This window comes from Ammospiza nelsoni, chromosome 6 (genome assembly GCF_027579445.1).
Source record: "Ammospiza nelsoni isolate bAmmNel1 chromosome 6, bAmmNel1.pri, whole genome shotgun sequence".
Classification (NCBI taxonomy): Eukaryota; Metazoa; Chordata; class Aves; order Passeriformes; family Passerellidae; genus Ammospiza; species Ammospiza nelsoni.
Window position 1 is genome coordinate 42,379,381 of NC_080638.1, and position 23,166 is coordinate 42,402,546.

Genomic DNA, 23,166 nt, shown 5'->3' on the forward strand with positions numbered 1-23,166 from the left:
GTCGAAGTTCTGCAGAACGTTTTCTTCACAGGATTGTATTGTTTCTAAAGCTGTGTTGTTCCCTGTTCTGTCCTGGCACATCTGCAGAGACTCAAAGAGAGCATAAACAGTTCTGAAAAGAAAGCAAAGCTGGGTCATGAAATGCTTTTCATGAAGTGCATGCACATGGAATTGTGTCCCATCACAGCAGAAAACCCCACAGCAAAGAAAATGTCTGTAAAAAAATCTCATCCAGGCATTGAAATGCCATTGATTATTCCCCCAGCCTTTGAGTCTTATTTTCCTTTTTAATGAAGTAATGTATGTTATGTTGCTGAAGTTGTCCTCTGCTCCCTGCCAGTGCTGAGACTTGTCTCCTCAGAGTCCTGCTCATGACTAAGTGCAACTTCCTGGGATGTATGAGTGGCTTCTGCCCAGTTTCTTGCAGACATCACTGACTGGCTTCCAAGAAAGAGAGCAAAGACTGAAAGGGCCCTGGGGATGTGTCCAGTGATAGACCAGGTATACCTTATTTCAGAAAGTAGAAGATAGGAGTTTGCAGGAGTACATGCACTGCACGTGCTAAAAGCAGGAGTGGGGTTCCTCAGATAGGAAACCTGCCCTGTATGAGGTGTTTTACCCCACTCTGAATGTCTTTGAAGGTAAGTTGTCCTCAGGCCTTGCCTCCTGGCTCTCAAGAATCACCCTTGTGTGGTGAGGGTGAAGTCTACAAATAAAAGGAAGGAAGATAGAGGATATGTAATCTTGATCTGGATGCACAAAAGGGAGGCTTTTTAACAGCAAGGGAGAAGTTAGGCAATTATCCAGTAAAGACATGTGATTTATCTCATCTGCATGGCTCTCTTTCCTCCCAAAACTGTTATGCTGTAGTAAGCTCAGATACAACCATTCCTTGCCCCGGTTTTGTTCCTTTGCTCCCAATGCATTTCAATAAGAAGTGCTAGAGAACATTCAAAAATTGAATTCAACAAGGAACCCAAATGCTTTGCTACAAATCTCCCAAGCTCTTGGATAGGACTCCTATCTGTCTAATATAATTTCTGATGTAAAGTTTGCTGGAATGTGTGGATACTGACACTGCAGCACCAGGCAGTGAAACGGGCAAGAGAAGTGTACAGAAAAGAGTCATAAAGTTCATTCAGCTCATCTTTCTGTTCCCTTTTCCTTCCTCTCCCTGGTGTCTTTGGGAATACCCTGCTCCCAGAAACTTGCAATAACCTGGTAACCCTTGTGTTATCTAGTGCTGCATCTCTGTGAATGCTGGAGGTGATCCCCACTTGCAAGACGGTGAGACTGTAATCTCCAAATTTCAGAAGCAGCTATCTCTTAAATGCATTTCCTCTTCAAGACTCTGGCTGATTAGGAAACCCTGTACTCAGTGGAATTGCCCTGGTATTTATTCCTAACTCTTCAGTTTCCCTTACCAGCTGCTGATGTCATAATTTTTTCACAAGGAATCAAATCTGTCATCCTGGACAGACATGGCTGTGTGATGTTGTAAATTTGATGCGGTCATGTCGTATCTGAGCAAGGGGTTCCAAGCACTGGCGACTTCAAACCGCTTCCACTTACAACTTTGCCTTCATCTTCTACGAAACTCCAGATAACTGAATCAACAGCAGCACTCCTTTTCGGCAATGTAACCAAACGGAGGGTGTTTAATTTCTGTTTTCAAGTGAAAGAATCTCTCAATGGAGCAAAGTGCTTCCAGCAGCCTCTCCCTCCTGCCCCCATTCCCGCTTTCAGACCATGTGTTCTCAAAAAGATATTTGATTTCAGTGAAAGCTCAGCTGACATCCCTGCAATATGCTTGGGCTCCTGCTTTGTGCTTCTTGGGAAGGATAGGGGCTCCTCCAGGGACCCTGGGTAATTGGGTTAGTGGCCAGCTCATGTCAGGAAATTAAAAGGTAGCCCCGATCAGGTTGCTGCTGTGTGCAATGTAGTGGCTTTGTATTTATAGAGTATTCTGCCTCCAGCCACTGCCAGATATATCACTATTGGAGGTACCCAAATGAAAAACGAGAATGAAAAAATTATTTTTCTTTCTCTAAAATATCTTTGTGCTTATAAACAGACAGGCAACCCCCTGTCCTTTGAAATGGGATCTCTGGGAGCAGTGAGTGGCATCTTGATGACTCTATCTTCCACACCCAACTATTTTCCAAGGCATAAATTGAGCATTTGCAATGTGGCTGGAGCTGAGTTGTGACAGAGAGCATGTGCTGCCTTTGGCAGGTTGATGGTAATTCTCCAAAGAGGAGGCTTCCAGCAGATGGACTGTTCACAAATTGTACATTGGACTGAATGCACTTGGTGTCTGTTTTCTGGACATAAAAATGGCACATCCAGGAGCATCCTTACACCTTCTCTCTTATCTAATGGATTATGAATCTGTTCAATTTCTTTCCTCTCATTAATCTTGAATGTTGTGGTTCTTACCACACCTAACTAGATCTCCATTCTTTTAAACATTGAAGTCCAGATTCCATCAATACACATCTAGGTGGGTTCAGAGAGGCATCACCCCTACATAGGTTTATAATAAATACTTTGTGTATTCTGTCACCAAAACTGTGCTTAGTGCTCTTATAATATGAACAGAAAAGAGGAAGCAGATACAAACTGCAACAACCATCCTGGAATTTTTAGAACCCAGCCATTGTCCTAGAAGCTTTTAGGCAGTTTTGACAACACAGCAGGTAAGATTCTTCAGTGTAAGCAAGAATGGGATGGGACTGAATGTATGCCCCCACTGTTCTACAGTAACTTTGGGCATGTGCCTCTGATAACCTGTGTGCACCAGTGATTCAGCTCTGCTGAGATTCTCAATCCCTTTCCCTGACTCACCTTTGAAGGCTGTGCCAGCTCTTGACCTGCAGGGTATCCTGAGAGGAACTTTATTCAGAACTTCCTGGCACAACTGTGCCAATTTAAGAATTCAATAAGAAACGGACAGTAGTTCTTAGCATTAGAAAAGCCACTGCTGAGGTGAGGACTTGAGGAGATGCTTCAAGGCTCAAGCAGAGCTGCTGTTAGAGGCCGGACAAAGCAGAGCATGCTGTGTAGGTGGGTCTAACTCCTGTCCTCTGTGGATCTCCATCACAAGTAGACCTCTTTTCATGTAGTGGTGGGGGCTTCTCCATTTTGTCACTTATAAAAATTGTTGTTCTTGATCCATATTTATGCTCCTGTACCTGTTCCAAAATCTGCTCCACTGAAATTTGCCCTTGAAGCCCTTGTTAATTCCTGAGTTTCTAGAGGGAGCAAAGTGGGGGGAATAAAGTGAGAGGGGCTCAGCAGGGGAAGGAAGATGTACATTTGAGAGACAGCAGTGGCTGGTGCTGCAGACAGCCCTGCAGAGCTGGCAGCCATGCAGCTGCCACTGGCAGAGGAGAAGGACTGGTCTGAAGCTGTGTGGGTTCCACCTGGCTCTGTATGCTTTGGACCAACCATTTGGGACGTGCTGCTTGTGTTCCTGTGTGTGAGGAGCTGACACCTTGTGTCACTGCTCCAAGGCATCTGGGAGCCTCTGGCACCAGGTATCATCAGGTATTACAGGGCTAACCTGTTTCTCTGCATCCAGGGACTCTTCAGTCAGCCTGACAGTGAAGAAGCTTTCCTAGCTGACTAAGATAACTCTGAAACCATCAAAGGTGGAAGAGACTGCAGCATCCTACTTGAACTGATCTAATTTCTCTGTAGGCTCTTGAAACACAGGAGATGGATTTTCATCTCCACTTCCCCTCATCCCCAGGATAGTTCTTCCCCCTCTCTTTCAAAGTGTAATTTCCAGGTTTGGTCACCTGCACCAGGCTAGTCACTAGGTCCTTCTGGTGGTGCTGATTTGTGACCCTCAAGGTGCTTTTCTGTATTTCAGATGAGTTGGGTAATCACATCAGTCACCTACCAAAAGACTCTCTAGGGGCTGGCCTCTTTTTGCTGCAATGTTAGAGCCTAATAGTATAAAGGGATCTTTTCTCATTCCCGAGCTGGAGTCTGAGTAACAGAAGAGAGCCTAGTCAGTTTGCAGCCTCTCCATTCCTGTTAGGCAGAGATGCTTTTCACTGTAGTCTATTTCTTTCTCCATCTTGGCAGACCTGACTCTTAATGGTCATCTCTGGTTTCTGTTTCCTTGATAGGCTTCCTCCTGGCTCACTCATCCCATTACCACTTGCTATTGTTTCTCCTGAAGTTCTGAGCAGAAAGGAGTGGGAAACTTTGTAGGAGACACTTTGGATACAACCCTTCTCCCTTCCTTTCTTCTCTGCTTTTAGCTGATACTGGCTTATAAGGACACAAGAATGGCTTATAAGGCACTGGAGGATGGCTTCCTTGGCCAGTACTATAAATGTACTGCAGCTCCTGGAGACACAAGTGCTCTGCTAGCTACAGAGCACCACCCCAGCTCAGACCCTGGGAGAGCAGTGTGGAAACTGCAGCTCAGGGATTAGGTGGGCAGTGGACACAGAACCTGGCTAGTGTATCAGGGAAGCTCAGCAAAATCTGAGCGTGCCCTTTTGCTTCCTGGCCAGCACTTGCCCTGTGTTCCCTTTGGTTGTGTCCTTCTTGGTCTAGACACATATTGTACCATGCAAACCCTGTAGCTTGACTCCTCTGTTAGCTCTTTTGGCAAGATAGATCTTTCTGTTCCTATCAATCCATGGCCATGTGATAGGACTCAATGGAAAGTGAGGTGAGGCTGGTAATTTGACACGACAGCTGATATTGGGCCTTGACTGCATTTCCCACTGGCCAGGGCTTAGCTTCACAGAGCTTTTAGGGGTATTTTTAGTCCCCAGAAAATAAAAGAGAAACTAAACCTGACTCTGTGTGCTGTCGCCTCTGCCTACTCGGCTATTTTTACTTCCGACAGTCTCGGCCTGGGTCCAGCTTTTAAAAAAAGATGGAATTATTTTACTTCCATTAAGAAAAAAACCCCAAGGCCCGATGTTATCAAGTCGGTAAGGGGACATCTGATCCCAAAGTTGTCGGGCAGACGTCTCTCCAAGGGGCATGTCAGAGAAGTGCAGGGAGCTGAACGATCAGCAGATCAGCTCTCCCACTGCAGAGGCTTGGTGCTGGCACAGACCTCCCTGCCAGAGTGCTTGGAACACGAGTGGCACCCACAGGACACTTAGAAAACTGACATCCCTGCCCTGGCAGGATGCTGAGCTGAGAAGTCCTGCACAAGTCCTGGCTCTGCCCTCCTCCCTGCAAGGTCAGAGGGGCTTGGGCAGGCAGGGGAGCAGAGAACAAGCTGTGGGGGAGCTGGAACTCAACTCCTGGGGCATACACCAGGGTCAGCTCCATAGCTAGGTCAGATGAGGAGAACTTTTATGCAGCATCTCTCAAAAGGTAACAAAATGGAATGAACAGCAGCAGTTTATTGCCATACAGGGGAATGGGAGGATAGGGCATGTTTCCAGAATAGATAGCCTTAATTTGAAGGAACTGCCATCAAGGTAAGTTATCAAAGGGTGGTGCTTTCCAAACTTTGTCCTATACTGTTGATCTCAACTCCTTGCTGACACAGAGGGGGGTCTAGGAGTGCCTGTGGCAGTGACATTTTTGCAGGATGTGCCTTTTCTCCTTTGAACTGGCCAGTTGTGATAGATGTGAGCATAGGGTTTGTGCACGAGCTTTATTTTGCTGCTGTCTTGTTGTGAGGCTGCAGTACCAAATCCTGTGTAAGTCTTCAGTATGGACAGCTGCATTTCATGTGTGGCTGCTGCACCTTGCAGTTAAGGCTCAGGTGGCTGCACATGTGGTGTTTAACCTGCCCTTGTGATTACAGTGGACATGCCCCTCAGCTTTGCTCCAGCCCTCTCTTTCATCTTCCTTTTCCTTACATTCTCTCACTTCCATTCATATCCCAGCTTACATTCCCCTCCATTTCTTCTCTGCTTAGTGTTTTCCTTCATGGTGCTTCTCTGAGCTCACCCACCACACCTCCCCACTCCATTTTAATGTCTGTCCTTTAGTGTCCCTCTCAGAGCTGCACTGTAACCAGCCTGCCTGTGTTAAAATCAGCCACAGAGGAAATCAAGCAGAGCAGCAGGCATTAACCTGAGTACCTAGATACCACAGGTACTGATTTTTGGCCATGCCCTTTCCTTCCATCTAGATATGACCCATCAGGCTGTCAGATCTTTAGATAAAGGATTTTACCATGATGCTTATGTCTGGAGTGTCACAGTCAGGGACTTGGAGGGTTGAAATGCTTTTGTTTACTGTAGTACCTGTCACTGTAAACTACAGAACCTGTAGTCACTTCACTCAGCAGCTGGACCTGGCTTGTGTTGTGTGGGGCTCAGCCTGTTCACCAGTTCTGTGGTTGGAGCAATGATGACAGGCTAGAATTGTGGCTCTGCAAGTGCTGATTGAAAATGTTTGCCTCAAGGAGTGTCACAAGGGAAGGGGAACAAGAGGAGGACAAACAGTTGTTCAAAATTAACAAGCTGAAGTCCTTGGGCAAACAGACCTCTATCTGCTCAGTGGGGGAAGGAGGGATGGAGGGTAAATCTCTCTGCGTCTTTCTTATCTTTTTTTAATGCACTTAAGTCCCTTGTGTCCTTATAATCTGATTGAGGGTCCCTAATACTGCTGCAACCTGTGCAGCCATCCCTCTGCCAAGCACTGGAGGATGGCATTCTCCTTGGGAGGAGGAAACAGGCTCCTTACCCCATTTCCTCCCTGCTTCTCCTCGTTCCCCCTCCCGCTGCTTAGCAAACTGCACAGCAGAAGCATCCTGGAGAGCTGTGTGTTGGTTTCTGTCAGCCGAGAATGGCATCTCCCTCTTTCCCTCCCCCTGACCACTGGTGTGAGGGAATGCACCCAGCTATGATCCTGACCTGGAAGGGTCCTGGGAAGATGTGATTCAGTCCTGAATCTTGGCAGCCTGTTCCTCTATAATCTTCCAACAGTATATTCCTGATTCTTTTCTTTTCCATACCTGGTTGTTTGGTTTACTGGCAGTTGCAGAAATTTGTGTCCCTCCCTTGTCTCTGGGCTTATAGGTAGCTGTCATTCATTCAGAAAAGCATGGAATAGAATCTTATTTCTTAAGAAACCAGGGCACGTTTATAGAGGGAAAGAAATCATGGATGGAAGTGAAAATTTCCTGCTTCGTTCAGCATTTTATTACTGCTGTTCCTTAGGGATCTACCTAGATAACCTCAGGTTTGGGATTCCCTGGCTGTCCTTTTTGAAATTGCTCTCTGAAGTGGTTTTGGGCTCCCAGGAAGGAGTCCTGCCCACAGGCTATCTGCCACAGGAAATGGAAGTAAAAGAAGCAATAGGCATAATTTTCAGAAACAATACCATGTAATGGAAGAGAAAGGTGGTACTTGGGGATGTCCGTAAATTCTCTATACGGAGTAAGAAATAGAAAATGGGACAGGGGAAAGAAATTACTCAGTGTGACCTGAGTTCACCTACATCAGCTTCATACCTTTCTCTCCATCTTCTCCAACACCTGCTGTCCTCCCATAGCAGCCACCCACAGCAGCAGCTCGCTTGCTGTGCAGAGCTCCACACCTGCTCATTCCTGCTTCTCCTGCTCAGTGTGAGATCCTGCTCCAGACTGAGTGTTGTTGGCCTGGTATTCTTGTTGCTTAGGGGGCAATTGGTAGTCAAATTGTTTTGGTGCTTTAGCCAGGAAGAGTATCGGGATCTAGACATTGTTGCAAGTAGCGGTTTCAGGTGGTGCAGGTGTGGCTGGTGTGAGCACCACAGTAAAAGCTTTATCTTTTCCCTGACAGAGTAAGCAAACATGGCATTGAAAGGCAGTGTGACAGACATGCCTCCTTCTAGGGTAGAATATTTGCCAGCCGAATGCAGATTTTTTCAGGTGTATTGGTTGTTCAAAAAGTGTCACTTCAAAACTGATGTGGCGTGTTTGCTTTTAGTTGTTTATGTTTATGTAGTGGTATGATTGCAAAATATTAATGACTTAATGTGATTAGTAAGTATATCACATAATTGGTTCCCATGATCAGACTAGGTAAACTCCTGTGTGTTTCTAAGGAAGTACTTGTATAGTGTAAATTCAAAATTTTATTCTAATAAAATGTTCCTACATTTACCTTGAAAGATTTTTTTTCCAAAGCTGTTTCTCCCAGCAAGACTGAGTTACCCCAATTTCACAGACTGAATATCAGACTCCATATGGCTGCTCAGAAAAAAACAGACAACTGCATCAATATCTGTAGGGTTTTTTTCACAGTTTGTTTTTAGCATCATATTTTGTACTAATGTGACAACTTGTTGTTCCTGGTCTATTGATGATGCTATGGTTTTTTTACCTGGTGACAATCACTGGTACTTCCCAGTTACTGGGAGTTTTTTCACTGTACTCTGAAAGACCTGCAACAAATTCTTCAGTGTCTCCTTACTTCGTCTTTATCATTGCTTTATTGTAGTCAAGGTTGTTTCTATTTATTTGGATTCTACTTTTATTACAGTTGCCTTACTCGATCAAGGCTGAAACATCTTTGTTGAATTCATAGTTCATTATCTGTTTGCTATAGGTCACTTTTTTCAAATATAAACAGTGAGAGGTCACAGAACATTTAACTTCTCATTTTTAAGAACAATCTAAAAGCTTATTTTTATAACTGCTGGCTTGATTGACATTTAAAGTCTTTCTTTTTAAAAGCAGGATCATGTAGAGGGCGTTGAGTTCTGAAGCTTTTCATTTTCCCATCAGATTTATAGTGATTCAAGAGTTTGAATGGGTTAATTTCTGTGTTCATTAATGTTTTGAATAAAAGTAAAGCTCAGAGCAGCATGCTTAGAGCTGGAGGCAGTCTAGCTGGTATTGAGATTTATGGGTTCAGCTGAGATCTCAAGTGAGATCTCTGAGATCTTCCCTCAAGGGAGAGAGAAGCTCCCTGGAGTGTGGGGAACATCTTACTTAGCAAATTCTAGTATTTGCATGCCAAGGTTCTGTAAGGCACTAAGGAATCATGAGGACTTTTTGGTTTTACCTGCAGGTGTTCGTCTGGATCGAGTCCGTGGAGGCCGTCAGAAATACAAAAGGCGACTGGATTCTGAGAGCAGCACTTACCTGAGCTTACAGATCCCTCCCCCAGCTAAAAAGCCATGTATGTATTGGTCTTGAATTGTGGTCCTCTGAGCTGCCAATATATTTCTTCTCACGGGTCTCCCAAAAAAACAGTATAGCAATTGTCACTTCCAATTCCTCTATCAGTCAACAGTACGGGAATTTTTTCTTACGATTGTATTGTAGAGGTAACTAGAGAGGCTTAGGAACAGCTCAGGTACTAAATTCATTGTACCTAAGGTTAAATACCAGACCTTTCCTAGGAGATTATGTAAATCCATTTAGTGATATTCTGATCTTTTCCTTTACCCATGCCATGTTAACAAAACCAGTGCCATGCTGATTACTCTCTTCAATACTACCCATAGCTCTTTAAACTTCTCCAGATCCTACTGACTTTTTGTTTATACCTCCTTCTTCCCTCAGTGGACCTGCCTGAGACAATGACAACATTACAGCAGCTTCCTGCTTTTGTCATCCCTGTGCAGAGCTGGTTTGTCATAGGCAGACCACTACAGCTTGCGTAGCTGCAGTGTGGTTTTCTGTTGTGACCAAAACCATTACTGAGGTCCTAGGGGCTCTATAGTCACGTCTTGTCCCAGGTGGTTCACCTTATGTCACAAGAGATACAACAACTTCTCCTTTGAAATGTGCAGTGACCAAAATCGTCTCCCACTTGCTGGTGGCTGAGCCAGAGAAGATTTATGCCATGCCTGATCCAACCATGCCGGAGAGCGACATCAAAGCCCTGACAACCCTCTGTGACCTGGCAGACAGGGAATTGGTGGTGATCATTGGCTGGGCAAAGCACATCCCAGGTAAATGGGGAATTACAAGGGTGTAAGCATGAACAGCAAAGGGAGATATTATTTATCTATGTGCCTATCCATTTTGGTCTCAACAAAGACTTTTTCCTATAGTGATGGGCTTTCATTGGTAACAAACTCCAGTGCAGCCTATGATGGAGGTGCATAAATTGATCACTGTACATGTGTGTACACAGAAGGCTTTGAAATGATACAATGAAGTTCTCTGTCATATTGAGTGGCCCAGTGGAAGCACATGGGAGACAGCCTTAGGGATGGCATGGTGGACTTGAGTAGTTTTGCACATCAACATGACCTAGCTCTGCTGTGTTCATAGCTGAATAAATACTATGGCAGTGACTGCTAATAACAAGGCAGATACACGCCTTCTCAGCAGTGGGCATTCTTGTCCAGTCTCAGGAAATCTTGTCCTAATGGATTTATGACAGAACAAATCCCATTGCGATGGACGATGTGCTGTTGCCAGTGAATCTCAAAGCTTCTTTGTTGACAAATAATGAGGACAACTTATTGGCAGTGTGACTGGCCTTGGAAGGCTCACTGACTATATGCAGTGTGTGTCTGTGTGACTGAGTGACCTAGTAAGTGTCCCACACCTGCAGGTAGGGTGGACCAAGGCTGAAGGAGCAGATATGGTCCTCAGTGTTGAGTTGTGGGCTCTTCCCAGATTTGGATTGGGAAGGGAAAATGCTCCCCTCTCTCTAGTCTCTCTCCAGCCTCACCAGAAACAGGTTGGATTTGTGTGTGGAGAAGGCTAGCCAGGGAACTTAGAGGATATCCTTGGGATTTACAAGGCCACTTTCCAAAGATTGCTTCAGAAATTCACTATGAACAGCTCACTAAAGCTGTTTATAAACAGCTCACTTCAGTTATCTCCTGCCTTCTGTTCCCCTTCCTTTTGTCAGGAGAATATATGAGGCTCTGATACAGGATCACAGGATTTACTGCATGCTGACTATGTCTTCCACTGCATGGGTCTGTGTTGTTTTGTTTCACTTCTTGGCTTTCTTCTTTTTTTTTTTTTTTTTGATGAAGCATCTTAATATATGTGATCAGACAGTTTAGTTTTCCCATATATTTTGTTTCTTTCTGTTGCTTCTCATTTGGCTTTTTGGCAGCTGCTTCTGTTTTTCTCTAATGTGTTTCTCCTGGGACCCAAAAGTTAATGGTTTTATGGGCTATATGGAATATGGATTGTTATGAGATGGGACTCTGAAGTCTGAAGAAACATTTTCAGGACAGTATTTCTGATAAGAGGTTAATCTTGGTGATGCCCTTCTTACATGAGATCTGCCATATCTGAAGGGATTATAACCATACTAGTGCTGGAATCCATCTGGGGCTGACTCATCACAAGTGGGGTTACAGTGGTGATTAGAGAACTCAGCCTGGATTGCTCTACTAACCCAATACCTGGTGTGTTATGGGAATGGTTTTAATGCAATGCAATTAGGTGCTGTGGCTGTCCAGTGAGGTGCTGTTGTACATCCCTCTAACCTTGGCTATATCTGTTCACACAGTGTGCCCTACTGTAGTTCCCTACCTTGTGGCTGTGGGAAGAGCTAAATTCCTAGAGTTTTCCATCCTGGCAATACTGTCCCAGAACTGGAGTATAGTAGAGATTGCTCCTGCACTGTGAAAGGGGCTCTTCCTCTCCTTTCTGAAATCAGGACATACCAGCCATCATCCCAAATTTCTCTGTGTATTTTTCTCTCCTATCAAAGGCCCTACAACACAGTAACAGCCACAATAATCAGCCTGGCACAGTTCAGACCAGCAGGAGTATTTTATAACAGGACTGTGCACAGGCGAGAGCTCAAGAATTGTTACGTAAGAGAACAGTACTGAGAAAAAAAGATAATAAAAGACAGTTCATAATAATGGAACAAAAACTCTGTTGTTCTGCAACAAGTATGAAGCACACTGAGTTATGCAGCAAGGGGGCAGAGCAGGGCAGGGCCAGGAGTCTGCCAGGTGTCTAAATTATCTATGCCCTGTATTTCTGCCTTCCAAAAATTTTGAGTAAAACATGACATTGCTTCCTTTGTGCATAAACTATTCGTCAGAGAAGGATGGAGAAAGGAGAAAAAGTCACACTTTCCTGCGTTGTATTCACACTGGAATTAGTAAAGAAAGATGTGACATTAAAGTCATACCAGCCCTGAAGGATCCCAGGTGTCAACACAAACTTCTATCCCACAGTATTAGCAAATAAAAGCAGTAAAACTTAAACACGCTTTCCTATGATAACAATAGAACATGTTTAATCGTGTTTAAATGTTATTAGGTCAATAGCCTTATTAGCTATGAGCTCAAAAGCCACACTTAGCCAATGTGAGGTTGTTCCCTTCTGTATGAGGCCCCCTCCCCACTACTCACTCTCTCCCCATGGAAATTGTCTTGGAACAACATCCTCCTTTTCTTCTTGCTTTGTGCAGGGTGACAGGACTTCTCTTGAGGGGTAACGATGAAGGCTCTCCCAGGGTAGCTGTTGTGCTGTTCTCACCAGGAAGACATTAGTACTAGCACAGAATGAAATATGGCTAGTGGAGTGACAGCAGCTGTGTCTGGAGTGGCCTCAGCTCCTATAATTACATCTCCTTTTATTACCTCTGCTAATGGCCCTCCAGGATGACAGAAATGATAATAAATTAACAGATTATGAACTCCACTTGCCACAAATTATGTGATTTTTTTTTTTTTTAAATTCTGGGAGCTCCCACTGCCAAACCACTGAAATAATAATTAAAAAAATTGAAATTAAAAAGAATCCCCAACCTGAATGTCACATCAGCTGTTGCAAATAAAGCAGCTTTTCTTAAGGGGCACCTGGGAAGGAGGGAAACATGCATGCAGCTCTGTGCTAGAGCCAGGGGCTCTCTTTTGGGGCAGTGGTGGATTAGGCACCTTTCAGGGTCAGACTTGAGAAAAGCAGCATGAAACGGATCACGAAGGGCATTTTGTGGATGCTGAGCCATCAACAGCTCAAGAATGCAAAGCAGTTGTGTTTTAGCAATTCCTAGGAGCTGTAAGATGACAGATAATTTCACAACTAGAGGTTTCCCAGTGGTATAATTCTATAATAAGTAGCAAGCCTGTGATTTTGGCCAGGTGAAATTAACATTTACTTTCCCTGATCTCAACTCTTACAGCATGAAGAGAGTTATATGATTTCCCCTTTTCTTCAGTGATTCAGGGCCAGTTCTTTAGCCCTTGCACTCCACATGTGTGAACACTGGAGGAAAAGGGTCCCAGTTCTGTCAGACATTTCAAGTCCAGGCTTAACACCACAGCACTCCCTCTTCCCGCTCGCCTGCTGGAGCTGGAGTTGTTGGCTACCTGGGAGTGCTTCTGGCCAGGGGCTTTCCCAGGTGGGTGGGGCAATTCCAGCTGGCTCTTCTGTTCTTCTTGGCAAAGGGTAAAAGATGGTATCTCCTGTTCTTACCTGCCACAACAGCCTCTGGGAAAGGGCAATTAGTAGAGATGCTGTGTGTACAGGCTACTGCTAGAGTTAAATCAATTTTTCTACTTTATTCTGTAGCAGAAAAGTACAAGCCATGCCTGTCCTGGATCCTCTCACTCTGCCATGTGACTGTTTCTCAATCTTAAAGAACTGTTGTTGGCAGACTGAAGTGAGGCAATGGCCTAGTGCCCTTTGTAATCCAGGTGGGGATGAAGATGCAGAAAGGCCTTGTGACTGATCCAGAAAATGGACTTAAGGCAGCAGCCTAAATGCTGGACTTATCTCCATGGTCAGAGCTAGGAGAGGGATGACCAAAGGAGAGATCTCAGGTTCTAAAGAGTGGAACAGTGGCTGTGCAACTTTCCTCTAATCTCAGGGCTAATCTCATCAGTCCCCTGTGCATCAGACAGAGCTGTGGAGACAGGATCCCCAGCACCTGAGCTGCAGCAGCCTGGCTTGGACTGAGTCAGGAGGGCTGCATTCCAGAGCAGCACAGTTCTGAGTGCAGGGCACGAGGGGCAGAAGGGTGAGGGAAAGGACAAGGCACCCACCTCCCAGCCCAAGCAAGAGGTGGGATTCATCAGAGATATGTGGAGCACAGGCTGTGCTGTACAGGAATCACTCTCACAGTCATGGAGCTGGGTTTGCAGCTCTTCTCCCCAGTAGCCTGGACTCCTCTTTAGCTGTTCCCTCTGGCACTCCTCCCCAATGGTTTATTGATTCTTCCCTCCCACCCACTGCTCCCCTCAGACCTTGCACACACAGCACGTGACAGCTGATTGGTATCTGTTAATTAATGTGGCCTGGGGCCTCTTTTCTATTCAGTGGCCTGATAAGGGAAATTGGATGTCCAAGGGCTGCCAGGCCATTATCACCCTTTGCTTCCCCTGGCAACACAAACACAAAACATGGCGTAGAGATAAATAAAATACCACTAACCCACCCTTCTGCCTTCCCTTCCCCAGCTGAGATAGTGCAGATAGAAAAAGAGATCCCACAGTCAGTCAATATAGCAATCATCAGCTCTTTTGTTAATTGCCAACTTGATAACAAGAGAAATCAAATGATCATCATGGTGGCTGTCTACATAAGCCCCGATGTGGGGCCAAGAGCTGTGAGCAGGGTGGGGTGTGGGATGAAGAAGTCCAGCTGAGCCTTGCATGCAGCCAGCAGAGCTGGAGGCTTCTGCATAGAGGCTCATGAGTTCACAGGTCTCTTGGTGATCCCCAAGGCTTCATATGCATCTGGGAGAAAAACTGCCTGGAGAGGCTTCACCCTTCCAGCTGAGGCATGCCTGGGTGTCCCATTCTTTCACAGCCCTAGGAACCATTGGAAGCAAGGGGCTGCCAAAAAAAGTGCAATTTCTGTCTGTCCATGGTGGGCAAAAGCTGCCTAGAGAGGACCAGCACACTGTGCTTGGCATTCCTGTTGGTAATGACTGTTAGAGTGCCCATCTCCCAGGATCTCTCATGGTCTGGCCTTCAAGGGTACCAGGTATGGAAGGCATAACAGACAGGTTTCCTTCCCATGCACTTTTTTCCCCCATCTTGAGGTGGACATTGCCTCTGTTTTTTGTCCTCTCCACTCTCTCAAGTGGATTCTGGGGCTGTCAGGCTCAGGCTGTCAGGCTCTATTTGGCAAGAATATTTGGTTCACAGGGGCTTGTTGCATTGCTACCAGGTTTGGCTATGATTTAGGTACTTCAGTGTCCCCAAAGGTATTTTTATCTCTGGGTAGGGTTGTAGGCAGAGCTGCTGGTATGGAAATCAGAGTGGGATGACGAATAGAGGAGAATTCTGTTCACAAAGATATTAATTTTTGAACACATTTTGGTGCTTTGTTGTGGCAGGACTTTTTCTCATCTTTGCCAAAATATGAGACTGTAGTATACTTCTAATTCAGGCCTGTGTCATTCCCTCCTATCCCATCAGAAGCCCTCTTTTCTGTCATCTGGAGCTCTTCTCTGCTCATTTTTCAGCTGGGACAGACTAAATGGACTGCAATACAGACCTACTGAGGAAGAGAGGAAAGGCAATGTGATACAAAAGAGTTGCTGCTATGAAAGAAGCAGTGGTCATTGAAAAGAGGTTGTCACCCAACCTTGGACTCCCATAAATGCAATCAGAGCATCAGAATTCCTGTTTGAGGCTGTGGGTGGGCATAGGAGCAAAGAGAAGGGTAAGGTCCCTGTGTGCTGATTGCTACAGAGTCACTTTAGTGAGTTGTTTGGGGTATTTTTAAAGCAGCAGGTCAGTAGGGAAGACTGCATGGTTTGGGTCTCAGGGAAACTGAGGACCCTAGTCTCCTAGAGGCTCTGCTGCACACCCATCTGACCCTGCTTGTCTTTTGCCCTGTTAGGGTTCTCCAACCTCTCCCTTGGAGACCAGATGAGCCTTCTGCAGAGTGCCTGGATGGAAATTCTCATCCTGGGCATAGTGTACCGCTCCCTGCCATACGAGGACAAGCTGGTCTATGCTGAGGACTACATAATGGATGAAGAGCACTCTCGTCTGACAGGGCTGCTGGAGCTCTACCTGGCCATCCTGCAGCTGGTGCGCCGCTATAAGAAGCTCAAGGTGGAAAAGGAGGAGTTTGTCACACTCAAAGCTCTGGCCCTCGCCAACTCAGGTACAGCCCTGGCCCAGCCAGTCTTGCACCCAGCCAGTCCAGGCTCATGCTGTTATTTTACCTGGGAGGAAACCAGAGCCTACTACCTAAGAATTTCTGCCTGTGTCATGCAATATTCCTAAAGCTCCACTCTAAGCTGGAAAGCAGGGAGAAATGAGGCTTACTGCTGCTAGAGCCCCAGCTGTGCTCTGACCCTGTAGTAGGGAGTGGAACAGACAGGGATGGACTGGTTGCTGGTTTCAGGCAGTAAAAGGGTCTGTGGAGGCTTTTCCACTAGCAAGCTAACTCCAGTGCCATGGGCTCAGAAAACGGAGCCACACTTGCATCCACCTCCATAGTGTTGGTGAGATACAGCAAACGGGGAAACTCTCATCCCAATTTCAAAAAGCTGTGGGGCTGGGGCTGCCTGACCCTGTCCTGGAGATGTTGAGGTACCAGAGACACTGAATCCCCCTTTAACTGGGAGACAGTGTGGATGTAGATTGCAGCTCTCAATCCAGCAAGGCTGCATAGTATCAAAGGCAGCCAGACACAGATTTGCTCAGGAGTCCCATCTGAACGGGAAACTGCTAAAGCTGCTGCGTAACAAGGGCTCCCTCTACATCCCCTGAGTCTCATTGTTTCACATCAGATCCCTTTGCCAAATTTGCATCATGCATGTCACAGAATTCACCATTGCAGCCAGCCCTGAAACCAGTATCAGTGTTTGGCTAAAGCCACTTTACAGAAAAACACCCAGTGTGAAACTGGAAGGATTAAAAGAGGGGAAATCTTCATCTTGCTTGGCAGCTGACTCTAATAATTACTCATTCTCTCAGTTAAAAAAAAAAAAAAACCCAAAAGGCATCATGTCTAATGTTTGTTTGCTTGAGCTCAGCCTTGAAAGAATGATCTTTGTTGAGTTGGATCCTATGACTCTGGGTCTTTTTATATCTGACAGCTTGACATGATAAACTTCCTGTTTCATAGTCATGTTTCTTGGCTATAGATATATTATTTCCAGTGTAAGGATGTGGTCCAGGATTCTGTGAGGCTGCCTCACCATTTTACACCATTCTGTCCCTGTTTGCCATCCATCCACTCCTTAGCAATAGCAATATAAAATAAAAAAATTTCCTTACAGCTCATTGATAAAAATGTTGAGCAGCAGCTGATTTTTCTACTGATCTCTGGGGATTTCTATGAGAAAACTCCTTCTTCAGGGATGATTCATCACTGATAGCTACTGTGAGATCTGTCATCTATCCAGTTACTAATCAATTGAAAGTGTTCTTTATTGATATTGCATAGTGCTAATTTTTTAATGAGAATGTCCTGTGGTCCTAAGCCAAGTGCTTTATAAAAACCTAAGTCTATTATATCTGTGCAGTTAACTTTATCAACCAAACTTGTAATCTCATCAGAGAATGAAATCAAGTTTGTTTGACAAGACCTCTCTTCTCAAGTATCATGTTGACTGGCAGTAAAATCACAGAATCATTTATGATGGAAAAAACCTTTAAGACCACCACTTCCAACTGTTAACCCAGCACTGCCAAATCCAACACAAAACTATGTCCTTAAGTGCCACATTTATGTGTCTTATAAATGCCATCTTATTAGTCTTAATTGAATGTCACCTTTATTTTTTTCCTTTCTTTTGCCCTGGCTCACATCAAGCTAGCATAGAAATTATCAGGTAAGACCTAGGAAAATGTGTGCATCATTAGAACACTTCCAGACATCTTGAATTTTGTAAAAATACCAAGACTTGCTAATCATCTGCCCTGGATGACCCCCAGCCAGCAATTTTAAAACTCTTAAAGCCAAGTTATCCAGCTCTGCTGATTCCTGTGAAGTTTATCCTAATAGTTCTAATATCTTCTTGCATAAACAACAGATTATGAAGTCTTCATTACCTTCATATAACACAGGTATATAATGCTTCTCTTTTCCAAATAAGACAGAAATATTCACAGAGGACTTCTATCTACTCTGCACTGCTATTAATAGGTTAATAATCTCCAGTTGAAAAGAGTCCCCCTACAAATGATAATTTTTCTTCTATTTCTTAAATATTTATAAAACTTCTTTACTGTCCTTAGCCCTTCTAGACATTGCTTTTCCTTAGCCCTTCTAGACATTGCTTTTCCTCTTATGTCCTTCATTTCCCTTATGGTTTTTCTGCACTTCATAACTTTGTTCCCTTTTTCAATTTTTCATATAGTGCTTTTTTAGTTTTAATTGCTGCCTTCACTTTGCCAGTGAACCAGGATGGGCAGATGGCCAAGGCCAGCCTCTCTCCTCTGTGCAATGGTGGCTATGGGTGATATAATCAACTTGTTAAAGAACCTGTCTACCAGGAGGGTCACAGGACAAAACAGGGAGAAGGGCTCCTCAGAGAGGCTCAAGTGCTGAGGTAGCAGTTGTGACAGGAAAAGTGCCACACTGAGACATTTACCTGGCCTGTGCTCTGGACACTGCTGTCAAGTTCTTCACAATGCAACAGAAGCACTCTGTGCTGCTGCTGCTCACTGTGCTTTCAGGACTAAGCCCAGAGTAAACCTTATGAGACAGTCTCCACAGGAGTGGAGTAACAATGAGCAAAGACAAAGCAGAACAACCAACACTCATCAGATGCTTTGGGGTTCCATTTCCAGTGCTGTGGAGTAAAGAAACCAAGATCAGGGTCAGGAGGCACAGGCCAAAGCATGTTCTCAGCTGGATGGAAAAATGACTCTGACTTCACTGGTACAGCTAGAAGTGTAGCTATGTAAAAGCATAATCCAAAAAAGTCCTGTTTTGTTATTTGTATTGAAATATGGGAAAGTGAAGCATGGGATTTTGTTTTTCATGTAATTAAAGCTTCTTGTGACACACAGGTAAGGAAGCTGGAAAAGGGCAAGTGTATTTTTCTGTTGTAACTTAACATTGAACCTTCACATTCTTTTAATGCCAGTTATTTTTCTTAGTGTATTTTTGACAGGGATAAACTTACAGAGCCTGCATGTGTGTGCTTGCATGCAAACTGCCAATTCCTAAAATGGGAGGAGAGCAGTTTGGGCCAGGCTTCAGCTCCCTTGGATCAGAGATAGGGCTTTAAGATGAACACCAGATTCATCTTTAAGATTAGCACCTGTGCTGCCTAAAATTACTTTCTGCCTTCCTTCCCACACAGATAAATTCTGGGTGTAATTGCTCATGCAATCCAAGTTCTAGGGACTTAGGCAGCCCTGTGTACACTTGACCTTTTGGTTCTAGGAATTAAAACAAATGAAAATAGAAGTGGGAGCTCACTCACTCTTTACTAGAGAAGAAGCTGACAGTAGGCTGATCTCTGAGTCCTTGGTGTGACACAGCAACAACACACCTGCTGGGATTGGCAAAGATAATTCAAGGGATCTCTGTTTGGTAAGTGCATTCTAGAGAGCTGAGGGATGAATTCTTAATTCCCAGAGCAGCAGGCACGTCCCAGACAATATGATCACCCATTTTTTGACAGAGTAGAGGTGATGTAGACCTAATTTGTTACCCTTCAGAGTCAGCAGTCCATTTTTAAGCATTCCTAGGTCCTCTTTCCTTAGGAAAAAAAAAAAAAAAGATCAACCTATGTACTGAGGAGCCCTCTAGGTTAGCATACAGCACACATTCATTTTAGGACATCCCAGAGCGGCCAAAATTTACTTCCCCCCTTTTTTTTTCTGCAATGCATTTTAATGCTAAAATGGAGTGAGCAATATTTGGACCTGGCAAAGAGATGCATAGCAAATTCTGTACTAATGGGTCCTGTTCCTGTCAGAAGCTGCAAGAACAGAGGTGAGGAAGCAGTGGGCCTCGTCCATTCTCACACCTGCCCTGCATCCCATGCCAGCAGTGCTGGAGAAGGGCTCCTGTTATGAGGCCCAGCTTCTAGGCCAGCTGACCCTCAGGGACATGGTCAGGCAGCCTGCCCCCACCTCAGTGCTCTGATAGCTGTAAAAATTCATAGCTATTGATTTCGTAATTAACAGTTTATCAATGCCATTGACACCAGTTCACTGATGGATTGCAAGGAAATTAATCCTGCAATGTTGTTTTATTTTTTGCAGTCACCTGCCAATTTTGAGCTTTCTTCAGCAGTGTGGTGGTGGTGGGGCAGGCTTTGAGCTTTATTTCCCCAGTTTCTCTCACTGTATACACTTATTTACTGCTGTTAAGTCTTGTCACCTTACAGAAGCCAGATGGCAGAAAGGCAGTTTTGGGATTCTGTCAAATGTACAGCAGCATCAGTACCCAAAAGCAGAGCACCCACTTTACCCTGAAACATGACTCATTGCATGGTAATTCTAGCACCCGCTGGGAACTGCAAACTCTGACAGGCTGTGATTACTTCTCTCCTTTGTGCCCCTAGCCAGAAGGACATTAAACAGAAAGGATAGAAGACATTCCAGCTTTTGATACTTCCAGTCTTCAAAATGACCTCTGTGACTTGGCAGGAAACAGATCACACTCACTTCTCTTGGATTGTGTATGGAAATTTTTCAGAGATGCTACCTGGCTGGGAGAAGTTGCCAGACTGACTTGGCAACATGCTTCTTCCTCCCTGCTTTTCAGAATCAACCTCTGTGTCTAGCTCAGGTCACTGTGATGACCTAGCAGCCCTCTTCTGAGCTTCTTTGCCTGGTCTTTTGGATAAAAAGTGTAAATGTATCAAGAGTTGTTCTTCAGTAGGCTTCTTGGGAATACTTCCCTTTAATATTCTTACTTAGTGCATTCCTTCTGAACAGCTTCTTAAACAGCTTTCTTGCTAGACATAATATTCTCCCAACTGTTGTAATACTTTATAAATCATGCATCATAAATAGCATCTTTACCATAAATGTATTATACAAAATTCACAGTCTCTAATTTGCGTTGTGCTCTCCATAAAGATGACACATGTTTCTAGAGAGATTTTGGCACTTCAGTCAGCTTTCCTTCTCTTCACTGCTGTCACTCTGGGGAACCCATGTCCTCACATTTGTGTTTGTGTGTAGGCTGAGACTACACTGAGACTCCTTTGCCACAAAGCAAAGCCCAGGCAGTGATGGTAGGCATTGCAATTACATGTGTGCATTTGTGCTTGCCACACTGTCTCTTTGCCATTGCTTCTGGATTTGTTCCCTTGTGGCAGGAACCTTTATCAATAGGTTCAGTATTGATTAAAAGTCTCTGAACAATGAAGATGAGGCGTCAGTGTCTCCAGCTCTGTCACGGTTGTAAGAAGCACGTATCAGCAAGATGCAAAGGGAGAAAACCTCTGGTAATGCTGTGCCTCTCTGGTCTTCAGTGCTGCCCTCTCACACCATGAATTACCCACAAGTTTAGCAGTCTGTGTTCAGCCTGGTTCTCTATCTCAGCCCTGGACTAAGTTCTTACCAGCTAGCTACCTTCACTTCACAGACACACCAAGGAGCCTTGCAAACCCTGTAGCCCCTCCAACAGCTCATAGAAATCTGACTGGCAGCCTGAGGGAAGAGGCTTTGCAGGAGGCATGGGATTCCTTTATTTCAGCAGGAAGCTCCCAGAGCAGCTGCTGGCAGTCTCTGAAAGCAGGGGCATATGCACAAAGGTGGGTCTGGCAACACCCCTGGGCACACTGGTTGTGACCTGTGGGGCTTTTCTGTCTTGCTGATACCCTTAGCAGCTGCACAGCAATTAGGCAGTTTAGACAGATGAAGCGCTGTAGCAGCGTTAATTATTCTTAATGAGATTGCTCCCAAGTGGCAGCACAGCAGCTGCTGCCCCTTGCAGGGTGACTCTCCCCATAAGGAGCATGGAGGGCAAGTGAAAGTGCAAATCACAAGGCCCCTGCCTGACCCCTGCATTGCGTTGGGGTGGCTGGCAAAATGGGCAGCACACAGGGCACGTGTGTCACCCACCTACCCCTGGCAACCCTACTGTCCCTGCACTGCTAGGGCCAACACACTGGGCTGCTGCCAAACTTCATGCAGCAGCACCACACCTGCCAGCTAGCTGTTTTTTTCTGCTTAAGAAAAAACCAAACAACACCCCTCACCCCCTGCCTGGGCAGGTTGGGGGGGAGCAACAGAAACAACTTAAAAAATCCCCACAAGAACAGATAAGAAGGAAAGAAAACATCATTAGCTTCAGAACCATAAAGGATTTCCTTTCTCACATCTGACTTGTCTGTTTGCTGTCTTTTCTCCCTCTCCCCAGACTCCATGCACATAGAGGACATGGATGCAGTGCAGAAGCTCCAGGACCTTCTCCACGAAGCCCTGCAGGACTACGAGCTGAGTCAGCGCAACGAGGAGCCCCGGCGAGCAGGCAAGCTGCTCCTGACCTTGCCCCTCCTGCGGCAGACGGCTGCTAAAGCTGTGCAGCACTTCTACAGCATCAAACTGCAGGGCAAGGTTCCCATGCATAAACTCTTCCTAGAAATGCTAGAGGCAAAGGTCTGACAGCCCCAGCACCAGCCGACAGTGGCCGGGGAACAAACTAGAAACAAAGACGCAGACAACGGAGCAATCCAAACAGCGGCAGCAGCCACCGCCGGCTTTTATCTCCAATCATTTATTATGGAAGAATTATTTAATGTCTATCTGTCGGCGTGACTGCAGATTCTTGTGTACAGGAGGGGGGAAACTTTTAATCAGTCACCTGTTTCTCTTTTTTCGTTGTTTTCTCTGTGGGAAATACCAGATTATGCTCTTGCACTTGTTGAGGCATCGTGGGGGCTCAGCCCCTCTGATCAGTGATGCTCTCAGCGCTGTCCAGGCTGCCTGCTCCCCAGCACCCTCTGCCAGTTCTGGAGGGGAGTGGGGACAGAAGCAGGAAGAGAGGAAGAATAGAGTCAATATAAACTTTATCTGCTGGTGTTATGAGGGGTCAGTTAGAAAGGGAAGCAGCCACAGTCCTTCTTTCTGTCACCTTTCTTCCTCTTACCATAGAGTAGATGCTCCTTTGGAGAACAATGCTGCTGGACCTCTCCTGAACAAAAAGGCTGCCTCCCAGACTCCTCTAACACTTGTACATACAGCCCCCACTTCTTACTGGGAAAGCTGCTCCTAACTGTGTAAGATATTCTGCGACCTTGTACAGTGTGTCATTACGCCTGGCTAGTCCCTCCCGTGTACAATCCCCGCAGGCCCCTGAAGAGGTAGGATGTATATCCCTGAGAAAATGCAAGTCTTTCCCAAATGGCAAGAGAGAAGAGCCTGATG

At 45.2% G+C, this 23,166-nt stretch overlaps 1 protein-coding gene across 3 annotated transcripts in view; it reads left to right on the top strand.

Annotated features, from left to right (window-relative positions):
* ESRRB (estrogen related receptor beta) overlaps window positions 1–22,404 on the top strand; it is a 36,432-nt gene extending 14,028 nt beyond the window's left edge. The window contains exons 3-6 of one of the 3 annotated variants that reach the window (XM_059474100.1): window positions 8,994–9,104; window positions 9,721–9,882; window positions 15,713–15,982; window positions 22,160–22,404. In XM_059474100.1, coding sequence (XP_059330083.1) covers window positions 8,994–9,104; window positions 9,721–9,882; window positions 15,713–15,982; window positions 22,160–22,404 — 788 coding nt within the window. Of the gene's footprint in view, window positions 1–8,993; window positions 9,109–9,666; window positions 9,883–15,712; window positions 15,983–22,159 lie in introns of all 3 variants that reach the window. The other 2 variants (XM_059474101.1, XM_059474102.1) reach the window with 2 other exon arrangements.
* Window positions 22,405–23,166: the final 762 nt, after the last annotated feature.